The 12,186-nt window shown below is 35.3% G+C and overlaps 1 protein-coding gene across 2 annotated transcripts; it reads right to left on the reverse strand.

Moving 5' to 3' along the window:
- Window positions 1-787: 787 nt before the first annotated feature.
- On the reverse strand, window positions 788-11,274 carry LOC112508170 (nudix hydrolase 9). 2 transcript variants are annotated; one of them, XM_025112950.1, is made up of 10 exons: window positions 11,203-11,274; window positions 10,901-10,975; window positions 7,046-7,102; window positions 5,317-5,378; window positions 5,088-5,146; window positions 3,321-3,469; window positions 2,473-2,616; window positions 1,570-1,728; window positions 1,317-1,422; window positions 788-1,077 (listed from the first exon to the last, which is right to left on the reverse strand). In XM_025112950.1, the coding sequence occupies exons 1-9, from the start codon at window positions 11,257-11,259 to the stop codon at window positions 1,333-1,335; spliced, it is 852 nt and encodes a 283-aa protein (XP_024968718.1). In that variant the 5' UTR covers window positions 11,260-11,274; the 3' UTR covers window positions 788-1,077; window positions 1,317-1,332. The 2 variants fall into 2 exon arrangements, with proteins under 2 accessions (XP_024968718.1, XP_024968719.1); XM_025112951.1 differs by lacking the exon at window positions 7,046-7,102 and having other exon boundaries at window positions 11,203-11,267.
- Window positions 11,275-12,186: the final 912 nt, after the last annotated feature.

Below are 12,186 nucleotides of genomic sequence, written 5' to 3' on the forward strand. Positions count from 1 at the left end.
TTTGTATTACCGAATTTTTGTTTCGGTATTTGAATGTTGCAAATTTTATTCCTTGCAATTAAAGACCCTTCAACATGGTATGTACTTCTTGCAAACTTATGTCACTTAAAATTGGAACAGAATCACAAGTTTTCATATATCTATATTATATTATAAAACATTTGACAAAAACTCTTAAAAACCTTTTTTTATGCATGAAGTATTGTATATTGATTCATATTACTTAAAATTCAAGATTACAAGTAATTTTACATAAGTACAAAGCTCCATTTTTAAATTCGTATAACTAACTACAGATAAACATAATAAAATACAGGATAAACATCTATTTTAAATATAGAAAATCTAAAATATAATTAAGATAATCGTTGAGTTATAATAGAATGTTTAACTATTATCCTTATAAAAAATCATATTATTAAACCAAAATAATTAAATTACTTTGTTATTAAATCTAAATTAAATTATAATAAAAAATTGAATTAAAGAAATTACATCAAAAAAAAAAGAACTAGTAAATAGTTAATTTGATATTAATATCGATTTTATTTTTCTCAAATTTTTATGCTATCTTCAAATTTACATTTTATACAAAATAAAATCATCGCTTTCTCAAAAACACATAAAATCGTATTATATCGATAGAGACAAAGATTAAAAATTAAACATTAAGATGTAGATTTATCTCGGTGCATTGCACGAGTACTCTTCTAGTATATATATATATAACTTGAAGTTGAAGTTGTATAAAACCAGTACTAACCGAAAAAGTCAGTACCAATTACAGTTGGTTGATATATAACATATAGTTTCATTTACCAATTATAATTGGTTAAGAAAAAGAGTCATGTAAAACTCACCCAATTCAGTGTAGGTTCACTTGTTCTTATACATCCAAGTACTTGTGCTACTTGACTAACATGACATTATGAAGGGTTTCATTTTTGAGCCGAACTTGGCCAATTCGACGTCAGGCTCGCACCCAGGTCTATGCAACCTCACGTATGAGCTTGAGCTCGCGTTCAGTCTCGCTTATGATGATGCGGGCTCAAAGGCAACCTCCAACCTCCCCCATCTCTGCATGATTTGGAGAACAAATTAAAAAGGGCTTTCTCTGCATGGGAAGCTTTTTAACAATTTGAAATACGTTTAATGGTTAATAAAATATACTCTTCGTCCCAACATAATATAACGATCCAAGTCTCTTCATACTAACTCGACCTACTCCTCCGACTGTTCGACAAAGGTTTTAACAGTTATCGTATGGCCATTTTGCCGATTTGAAAAGCGATGTTCAGATGAAACAAATAGATGACCTGATCTTGAATGTTTTCACTTCCCAGCTCCTAACATCAACTTGTAAAGTGCATATCCTCCTCGGTGGCAGCCGGGCATTTTGGACGCCATCTTCTCCAACTCACTCTGATCATCATAACACAATTTTATAAACAAGGGACTGCCATCGGAGTCGAAACCAATGGGGATTTCAAGTGGCAAGTGAAACCACACCGATTACCTTCAAGTTAATGATCAAATGATGATTTGGGGGTAGAGCATATAATAACTCACCGGTTCGATGGTATAGAGTTTTGTTGACTCGTAGCTATCTTGTGCACTGGAATAGACTTGTTGGACTTCTGTTGATTCAAGATTGCACTTGATGAAGAAAAAAGCAGCTGGTCTGACATTCAATACCCTGCGGGATATACCAATGAATAAGGGCTCACTCTGCACCGAATCAAATGATTACACGTTAGATTTCTTCAAAAGTAGAAAAGATTATATTTCTAGTATTTGACGTTGTTCCGATCTAATACATTGACACCAATCAAGCTATCAGGAAGAAAAAAAGTCTGGAATTAAGAGGAACGACGATCTTATATATATAAGGTAGTAGGATTCGAGGAGGCTATTTAGGTAAATGACCTTGTATGGAAATCCCTTTCACAAACTAGTTTTTTTTTTCAAGATTTTATGGGAGCAGGCAGGACGTTCAATTCCAAGGGCAGGTCATTTGAAGATTATTGATTTCAATCCTTTTTAAAACGCAATGCTCCTAAATGAAAATTCATTTAACCTGAAGACCATAAAATATCATTCTTAAGCAACATACAACACTTCTTTTTTCGTTTCTATAGAAGGCCTGGGAGGGCCCCCCCCCCACCCAAAAAAAAAGCAGTAAAACTTTTGCATGCACCACTGGTAATTCACAGGGCACTACACAAGTGGGACTCGAACTCACGCCCTCTGGGATATCCTTAATAAGTCCCAACCAATGAGCAACCCAGCTGGGTCAAAATACGGACACTTTCATGATATATGTGGTTAAAACTGGTTGAAGATCGCATCAATACTAAAATATCAGATGACATATAGCTTATTTAAGATCACAGCAGGTGAAACATATAAAGAGAAGAAATCCGGGGCAAAAGAACAATTAGCAGTTCGCCATGAACTTGGAGAGATTCTTACCAAGGTTGCTGCAGGTACCCCTATTTCTTCAACCACTTCACGGACAATGCTGTCAAACATCTCCTGAGAAACTTTACTGTTTATCAACTCTGAGTTTTGCAACCCTTTTTGACACTTATGGGATGAAATACCAACTTCTTCGGGCTGTCAATCATAAAGGAAATATCATTGGCCTAGTCATGATATAGTCCAGGTCTACTTGTTAAAGTAACGGCTAAAGAAAACAAAGAAATACTACTACTACACACCTACATATTGCTATACTTTTCGAAGAAGAAAGAACACACATCACATCTATCCAAAAGACATGTATCGTGGCAGAAAAAGGCGAATCCCCGACTTCACAGGAGAAGTTGGGGAACAAAACGACTTTGCTTCTTGTCATGCTGATGAATTTTGTTCGGGAGAGAACAATGTGAAATTGAATAAGTCATCATTAGCATCAGTGACTCATTGATCAGAGTCACTGATCACACTGTTCAGCAGGACCACCACGAGGGGTACAAGGGGGCCCGGCCCCCTTGACCCCTGCTGTGTGGAGATTCTGGGTTCAGGTTAGCTTATATAATTGTGCACTACACACCTCCTAATCCATATTATAGCTTAACCTAAAACCCTTCAGTCTCTTGTAAATCTCAATTACGTTAAATGGCTGACGACACTAAAATCACCAACATGACTTGCGAATTGTGATGCTTCAGTGTAAGCAACAAATTCAAATGCAGCAATCCTCCTATAAGTGGTCGATCTTTTATAGTAGGCTTGATACTGTAAGTGCCCACAAGCCTGCCGTTTATTATTTAACAAGAAAAGGAACAGATAGAAGTCAAGAATCATTGATCATACACCTCAGGATGACCACCAGGAAAGACCAGGTATCCAGGAAATTCTCCAACATTATTACTTCTTTGGAGCACAAGTATCTTATTGTCAGATGTCTCTACAATTGCACCGTTACCCAATGGACTGGATGTGTGTTGACACTGTTTGCAATCATCTGCAAAAGGTAAGATGTAGTGTCTGCTGAAAACATATGAAATAGTACTGCTGAAGTGATGTAGAGATCGTTGCATTTAAGTAGAAAATCGAATGTAGATTGGTAGCAAACACAAAGGATAAGATTGTCTCAACATAAGGTTAGTTACAGAATTTTAGACTACAGCACTCAATTGACAGACAAAATCCAATGAAGAATACACAACCATAATGTTCACATGTAGTATGTGATTCAGGAAAAAACCAAAGAAAACAGTTACAGATAAACACATGCCTACACAGCATAAAATCTGTTATTGTTCTCAAGTCCCTAACGTATCCCTCCAGAGAGAGGATGAATATTAACTAGTGAAAGTGAAGAAAAGAGATGTATTAGACTCTCAATGTTGCATTGATCCAAATAATAAAATGTAATTGTGTTAAAAGTTCATATATTTTTCATGTTACCTCCTTTTACCAGTAGTGCAATCTTTTTCTTTCTTGACAGAGGGTGCAATCTATAAGTGCATCAGATATGAGTTATAACAGACTCTGGAGTGAAGTAAATTTAAAAGAACTTGGAGTGCACTGCAAAGTAGAACTGGAATTATAGTCCTGGGACATTGATAAAAGAAATGCATATATTACTCAGTAATGGAGGGGTGACCACTATGAAGCAGCATGTTTCTTCTACCCCTTGCCTAATATATGTATCACGGTGCTTGTGCAATTCCTTGGTATGGTGGGGGTGTGCATGGCTATGGTTTAGGCCAAATATGCATATCTTTGATCATGAATACGAGGGATAAAATATTGGCTAAAAATGAAGATGTACTCATTCACAAATTATAAATTAAGGTAAACAGATAAAGGTACACTTTATTGCATATGAGAGAGAGAGAAGGAAGTGAGGCACAAGAGTATTTTTTTCTTTAAGAATACTCCATCGGTCACACAAAAGATCATTTTCAACAACGAATTGTCCCATAAAATGCACATTCTCTTTTTTGTGGAAATATTCCTTCCCGTATGATTCTATGATAGAAAGAAATCACAAAAGGGGTATGTGTTGCTACCATTTTGTTTACTATTTTTCCATTAGCAATCGTTACAATTTTGAAGATATTGGTAAGATTAGTTATAGCCTAAAAGTTTCTTCAATATCATATTTGGGGGATTTCAGGTACCTTGTTATTAGTCAAAACTTATGTTAAACTATGCATCAAATTAAACAGTGCCTTTTTTTGGGATGAAGTGTGTGCTTATTTCATACATGCTGTATATATTCTGTTGATTATAATTATGTTACTCCAGTAAATATAGCGTTTTCTATATTAAATCTCCTAAAATTAGAGTTCATCTTTGTTTTTCAAATAACCAATGATGAAACATAAACTATGAGAAATGTATTTCTCTCATTGGTTAGTTTATGACTTATATATTGTGATGCATACACACACATCTATATGCCTGCATACATGTGTGTCTGTACATATAAATTAAACGATAAATGCTTTTTCCATAAAAGCTTTTTCTCTTGCGCACTTGTACTTTGTTGATTTTATTTAGCATGTGGGGGGAGAGGCCGGGGGAGGGCGCTATGAGGGGCACCTGGACATGAACATGTAAGATCTCTTTACCTTCAGATGGATGAAGGAATCTTTCCCATAAAGGATTTAAATTTGACCCCACAAAAGTCCTGAAGTAGAAAATGATATACAAAGTTAGGCAATATTTCAGGGTAAAGAGATGATAAACATAAGTAAAAAAGGTATACAAACACACACAGATATACATATATATATATATATATATATATATAGAGAGAGAGAGAGAGAGAGAGAGAGAGAGTAGAAAAAGAGTGAGAACCTATAATCTGTCAGACCAAGGTGAAGGCATACATGGGGCTCCACGCCACTGTGTCCTCCATACTAAGTTGCAACAGCCATTAAAATGTAAGAACAATGTATGTAATGCATAAAATGAACAATTATGCGACCTGAGATTCTTTTAACTTATATTACATCCAAATTATTGATGTATTTAACGGACAATCATGAACATTAAACAATTTTGCTATACAAACTCAATTGCCTCGTGTAAATGTTGCAGCAGCCTCATTCTGGCACCACAAAGAATGACCAAAGGGTGAACGTGGAAATTGGGAAGCGTTGAGAACAAAGAAATTGTTTGAGTTATCATTTCTCTCTAGCACCAATACGTTTGATGTAGTCAAGAGAGCTAAACAGAGAGAAATAGGTTCACAATTTAAGAAACATATGTAAATCATACAGCGAGTTTAGACATGATCGTTGCTATGTTAAAAATTGTTTCCTTTCAGTTCCACTTTTGTTCATCCACCAAGCTTGTAAAGTTCTATTTTATCAAAGAAGTTCTGTCTGTTAACAGTAAAAACACAGGGCGATAGATGCACTGGACAAAAAGCTCTTCGGTTTTAGTTCTCCTTAGACCATAGTGATGCATTAATCATGTTACAGATCTCTTTCACTTGTCTATACAAGTCCACATGGATAGAGAAGGTCGGGAATGGTAGGCAGGGAAACCAAACGTAGTGGTGGAACAAAGGAAACGTTCGACCTTTCTATTTATTTGCCAAATCTTGCCAGCATTTAAGTTTGATATTTAGCAAGGGAAGAAACCTCCACGCAACACGAAAAGAAAATCCAGATTAGCCTGTTCCATGTATGATAATTATAATTTCTTCTCCATAATCTCTCTCTCTCTCTATTCTAGTTTCTCATAACTGCATCCACATCCTATCTAAGAACAATATGAATCTAAATGACTAAGGAGGAAAAACAGTTCTTCTGGATATAATCCTCTATTCTATTTGCATACATCAAATTGCTGCTTCTGTCAAAGTTAGATAGATGCACCATTATTTTATGCCCTATAGAGATAGAAGATGCCAAAATAAATTAAATATAAGATGCAATTGAAGTCTTATAAGTTGGAATACGACAAATGGACATTTCAATTATGTCAAAAAGTGATATCAAGAATGTTGTAGAACAAAAGGACAGGTGAAAACGAGAATTCTAAAGGTCACCAATTTAGGTAATTTGTTACAGATACTTGAAGTAATGACATCACTAAGTCAAAACAAGGAAAGACAATGATCTTGATAGGGACAGTATTCCTTTAGAACATTGAGGAATCCATTTTTCCAGTTGGCAAAACAGTGTTTTTACCCATGACTACAACATGACAATATTCAATTACTTAAACAACTTAACATGCTATAAAATATTGATTTAGGCCATGTTTGGCAACCATAAGCTAGGTTATTATTTTAAGATTATTGAAAAAGCCCGTTTGGTTAGTCATAAGCCAACTTATAAGCTAGCTTTTTGAAAAGCTACTTCAAATAGCATTTCAATGGGCTCGAGGGGTTTTTATTCACGTTTTCCCAATTATGCCCCTTTGTATTTTTCCAATTAATTTTTCAACATGTCCTTTAAGGTTATTTTACACTGTCATCTAGCTTGTCAGTTAGTTTTTACCAAACATGACTACTTTAACAACTAACTTATCAACTAGTTTGCCATACATAGCCTTAAAAGATAAATCCACACACCCTAAACTTTTTTCCATTGAACAATGATGTGCTTTGTTGAACCCTTTGATCCCATATCTGAAAAAGGACAGAAGAGGAAGCATATTAGCTCAATATAATAAGATATGTCCACCAGATCCACAATAATTATCATTTCAGCAATCTTTTTTTTGAAGTATATAATATTTATATACGGCAAATAGAACAAATAAACTCACACATCCTCCTCACCTTTGGTGAGGTTTCAACCCTTGACCTCCTAGGAGGCCAATGACTCACATACCGCTAGGCCAAAGGCCCTTTGGTTCATTTAAGCAATCTTATTTGCCATTAACACAAAGAAGTGCCACTGAAAGAAAAATAGCAAATCTTTAACACTCGACTGTTGTGAAAATATCTGTTGAACTAAGAACATCTAGGTGAATGCTACAAGCAACAAAACTATATAGTTGTTGAACGAAAAATATCTAAGTTATGCCACTCAAATCAACAAGATAATGAAAAATATCTAAGTTATGCCACTCAAATCAACAAGATAACTATCTTGTCACTTAAAAATAGAGTTATTTCCTGAATTCAAGTGGCCATCACTCTTAGTGTGGCTCCTAGAAATGCTTCCTCAACGTATCATCTGGAAAATGAAGTCAATTGACCAAATTCAATTTTTTTAATAGGGAGAAGCAACCTATTGTCCATATATAGAGAATCAAAAAACATTTCAAAAGCTCACCACAGTATAAATCATATATACCTAGCAAGAAATGGTTCCAACCAAAATCAATCTCTCATTTAATTCAAGTCTGTATGTTATTTTCAAATCATTTTATTTACACACAAAAATCCATGTCTTGCTTGGACTTCCATCGTTCTGTGTTAAACTGTCATCATCTTCATCTTAGCATTCAATAGTTTGTTGTTTGTCTACTTTTGCTCTTGTACATTGTGTGTTGTGATGCACTCTAAGTGCGCTTCGACAGCAATATGTCTTGGATATTTACCTTTTCCTTAGTCTGGTTTATTGGTTAACTCTGTCTTCAGGCATACACAATCTTCATTTTTCTCAGCAGATGTATCTAGTCAAACGGATCACACATGGATAACTCTGCCAAAATATTTGTGTACTCTGATTAACTAGCATGACATATTATGATCTTGATTCATAAATATTGTACTCTTTCAGGTATTTACTCCATGTCTCTCATTAGTGATGGACCCTCAATAGAAAGACTAAAGTGTTAGATTATCCGATGACCAAGTGTAATCAATCTCCCACTAAATGATGAGCTGACTCTCCATGCATTCAGGATATTTGATTTTCAAACTCTGTATAAATATATATACTGTTCTTACTTGTAAATTGCAATTAAAAAGAAATACAAAAACTCTATTCTCTACTTGGTATCAGAGCATTCAGATCCAATGGCAACCTAACCTGCCACCACTTCTTCTTCATCCCCTGTGACCACCTCCATTACTCCACAACAGATCATGTCTATTCACCATCTTATTTTGGTGCGCCTAGATCATTCAAACTACTTACTTTGGAAGACGCAGCTCAAAGGATACGGCCTTGGCAAAAACAGGACCAAGTTATACTCAGTTGGCTGCTGTCCTCGCTAACAGAACCGTCCTTGCCCAGGTAGTTGGACCTGACACCTCTTGCAATGTCCGGGAAGCCCTTGCAAAGCAGTATGATTCCAAATCACGTGTGAGGATTATGCGCCTCCGACGTGAACTTCAAATCATTAAGAAAGGTACAAAGACGATGCAACAATATTTCTCCTGTGCCAAACAATTGGCAGACAGTTTATCAGCATCAGGTAACCAATTCCAAGTTCAAATTTCCAGCAAATACTTGCAGGTCTTGATAGTACTTATGATGCAACCGTTACTACCTTGACAACCACTTTGGCTGACATATGCATGGATGGTTTGTATGCACGCTTGCTTGCATTCGACATGAGAGTTGAAGCACAGGTGGCACTCCTGCAACAGCAACCAGTTGCACTCGTTGCCTCACAACAACGTAGTGATGCATCAAGATTTCAGAATAATTCCAATCGTGGTCGTTTCACCAGACCACCAACTTGATCGTGTGGGCCTAATCCTTCAAACCAATCTCAGCCTCCACGTAATACATCTGGACCATGTCTGTTATGTGGCAGAAGGAACATTGTGGCTGCAGATTGTTGGTATAGATATGATAAGGCCTTTAATCCATCTATTTCACAACCTCTTACTGCGCCAACAGCATACATTGGCACTCCTGGATCCACCATAGATGCCAACTGGATTCCCGATAATGGGGCCACACATCATCTCACCCCAGATTTCAATAATGTTAATGCGGGTACTGCCTATGACGGTCCAGACTCGATCCGCGTGGCCACGTGGGTAATGGCACCAACCTCCATATTGAGAATATCGGTAATACCTCTTTTGTTCACGATTCAAGAAAATTCTATCTGAAAAGACTTTGCCATGTTCCAAAAATTTCTGCTCACCTACTTTCCGTGTCTCAATTTTCCAAAGACAATAATGTGTATTTTGAATTTCACCCAAAATCTTTTGTTGTGAAGGAGCACAGCAAAGGTTCTTCTAAAAGAAATGAATAGGGGAGGACTTTATGAATTCGACAATGTCAGTATGGAGAAAAACCCAGAGTCATCTAGTTTCGCCTTTCTCTCTGCTTCCATTCCAGTTTGGCATCAACGTTTAGGTCATTCTATGCTTCAAACAGTCAATAAAATTGTTAGGAATAATCATTTTTTAGTGTCTAGTAAGGTTGCCTCAGTTTGTAACTCGTGTCTTGTGGGCAGAAGTTGCAAGCTTCCTCTTTCAACGAGCATGACTCAATATCATGAACCTCTTAGTTTAACTGTCTCTGAGATCATTTGGATTCAGTCGCTTCGTTTTCTCACTTCCATTCCCACTCTCTGGTGTGACATCCTTGGAGCCACATACCTCAAAAAATCCAGTCTTTCATGCCCGTAAAATACACAGAGATAGACTACCATTTTGTGCGTGAACGTGTGGCTGAAAAGAAACTTCTCAACAAAAGATCAGTTGGCAGACATCTTTACCAATGGTCTAGGTGGTCCGAGATTTCAGATGCTTCATGACAAGTTCAACTTGCGGGAGGGTGTTAGACCAAGTCTTTAGGAATTATCCAACAACCATGTGCAATCAATCTCCAACTAAATGCTGAGCTAACTCTCCACATATTCAGGACTTTTTGATATTCAAACTCTGTAGAAGTATATTTACTGTTGTTACATGTAAATTGCAATTAAAAAAGGAGATACAAAAACTCTATTCTCTACTTAAAGTATGAACTCAGCCCAATACATGACTAAATTTCTGAAAAAAAATACATTCGCTAACTCGGTAAATAAGCCTGTCAGTCGATAAGAATCTTTATTTAAAAGTAAACCTTCATTGGGTAGAGTTTATATCAAGAAAGTGAAGAAACCATGATCCTTATTATAAAAATAAGAGTGAAACCAGACTCAATAAATCTTATTGGTTCTTCCCTATTATAATTCATCCCTCAAACCATCCACCATGAAAACATCAAAGCTATATGTACATTGTACAGTATTCTTTGAGTATAAGCACAATACCACGAATACGAGCAGAAGAATAAAGGATGATATCATTTGTGCTAGGTTTGTCTCTTGCACTCTGTTTGTGTCTAATTGAGGCAACCAATATCGGCTACCATAACAATTTAAAAGCTACAGATTTACAACTAAAATTCCAATCAAAACAAGATAAGTAGGATAAAATAAACAAACAGGGAATATATATATATATATATATATATATATATATATATATATGATGCATTAAGAAGAAAATCATTAGTAAGAACACCTCAGAAATGGACTTCTCTAAGTCAATGTCCGGATGAGGAACTCTATCGTACGATTCATCGAAATTCACTGACACCTATATTAAAATAAAAGTAAGAGATTACATAAATTATCATAAGCAATACCTTAAAAAGGAGAAAACAGTTGAAAATTGAATGAACTCAAATATCCACAGTCCACAGATCACTATGAAGTAATTGAAAAATAACAAAAAGAATCAAACATTCAATGTGTTCAAATTGGTAGGGGAATTTATTGTATTTGATTATGATTCATCATTTTGGAGGAAAACTGAAGCTTTACCTGTGAAGAAGAGAGACCAGAGGGACATGAAAGGAGAAGCTTGAATCCATTCTCCATGATCACCTTCCAAGCTTCCACAGATCTTCTCACAGTCCGAATCCGAAAGTCCTTTATGTGATCTCAGATTGGGTTGGGCCTCGTTTTGGATTTTGATTCGAGTTGGGTGTTATGTTTCTATGACTGGGTTAGGCCGTTACGGCCCAGGCGTTTGTAAATTCTTCCCATCCGGGTGGGACCGATCCAATTACATGAAATATCAACTAACTTTTATAATTTTTTATTATAATATTGTATTTTTATTTATTTTTATTACAACAATGTATTTTTAAATTATTTTTTTACTAAAACATTGTATTTTAAAAAATTTACACATTAAAACATTGGATAACTTTTTTATTTAAATTTACTCATTACACTAGATCTTAATACCACTTCATCGTCCATATAGGCTATCCACATGTACCGTATTGTTGACATGTCATTTCTTATTATAATATTGTATTTTCAAAATTATTTTATTATAACATCGTCACTTCTCATTATAGCGTTGCACTTTTAGTTTTAATATTTAGACATTGTACATTTAATCAAACATATTTATCAAAATTATAATTTCAAAAATTGATCATGTTTATAAAAGATAACAATTTCATGAATAAAAGTTAATTAAGAAATGGCAACTTCAATTAAAAACTTATTTAAAGAAATTCCTGCAAAATATTGACAAGAAAACAAACCCTTAAAATCTTGGTATCAATGGGGTGTTTGAGATTGTTTATTTGAAACAACTTATATTTTTTTTACAAAAACATTAATCAACTTATTATAAGTTAGAAGAGTTTAACTTTTTCAAAAACTTCTTATTACCGGTTTGACACCGATATAAGTTGTTTATTCAAACACTCAAAAGTGTTTATTACCGTTGTCACCATAGGCGAACCTGGTGTGGTGACATGGGTGGCACGTGCCACCGTATTATTTCGC

Source organism: Cynara cardunculus (assembly GCF_001531365.2).
Source record: "Cynara cardunculus var. scolymus isolate 2C chromosome LG 2, CcrdV1, whole genome shotgun sequence".
NCBI lineage: Eukaryota > Viridiplantae > Streptophyta > Magnoliopsida > Asterales > Asteraceae > Cynara > Cynara cardunculus.

What these genes read in the sequence shown, in the direction of transcription:
- LOC112508170 (XM_025112950.1), bottom strand. Translation starts at nt 11,259, where the DNA reads ATGGAGAATGGATTCAAGCTTCTCCTTTCATGTCCCTCTGGTCTCTCT. An exon ending in CTGGTCTCTCTTCTTCACAG is followed by an intron (nt 10,976 to 11,202) that starts GTAAAGCTTCAG and finishes ATTTTAATATAG; the next exon opens with GTGTCAGTGAATTTCGATGA. An exon ending in TTCCTGGTGGTCATCCTGAG is followed by an intron (nt 2,617 to 3,320) that starts GTGTATGATCAA and finishes TATGATTGACAG; the next exon opens with CCCGAAGAAGTTGGTATTTC.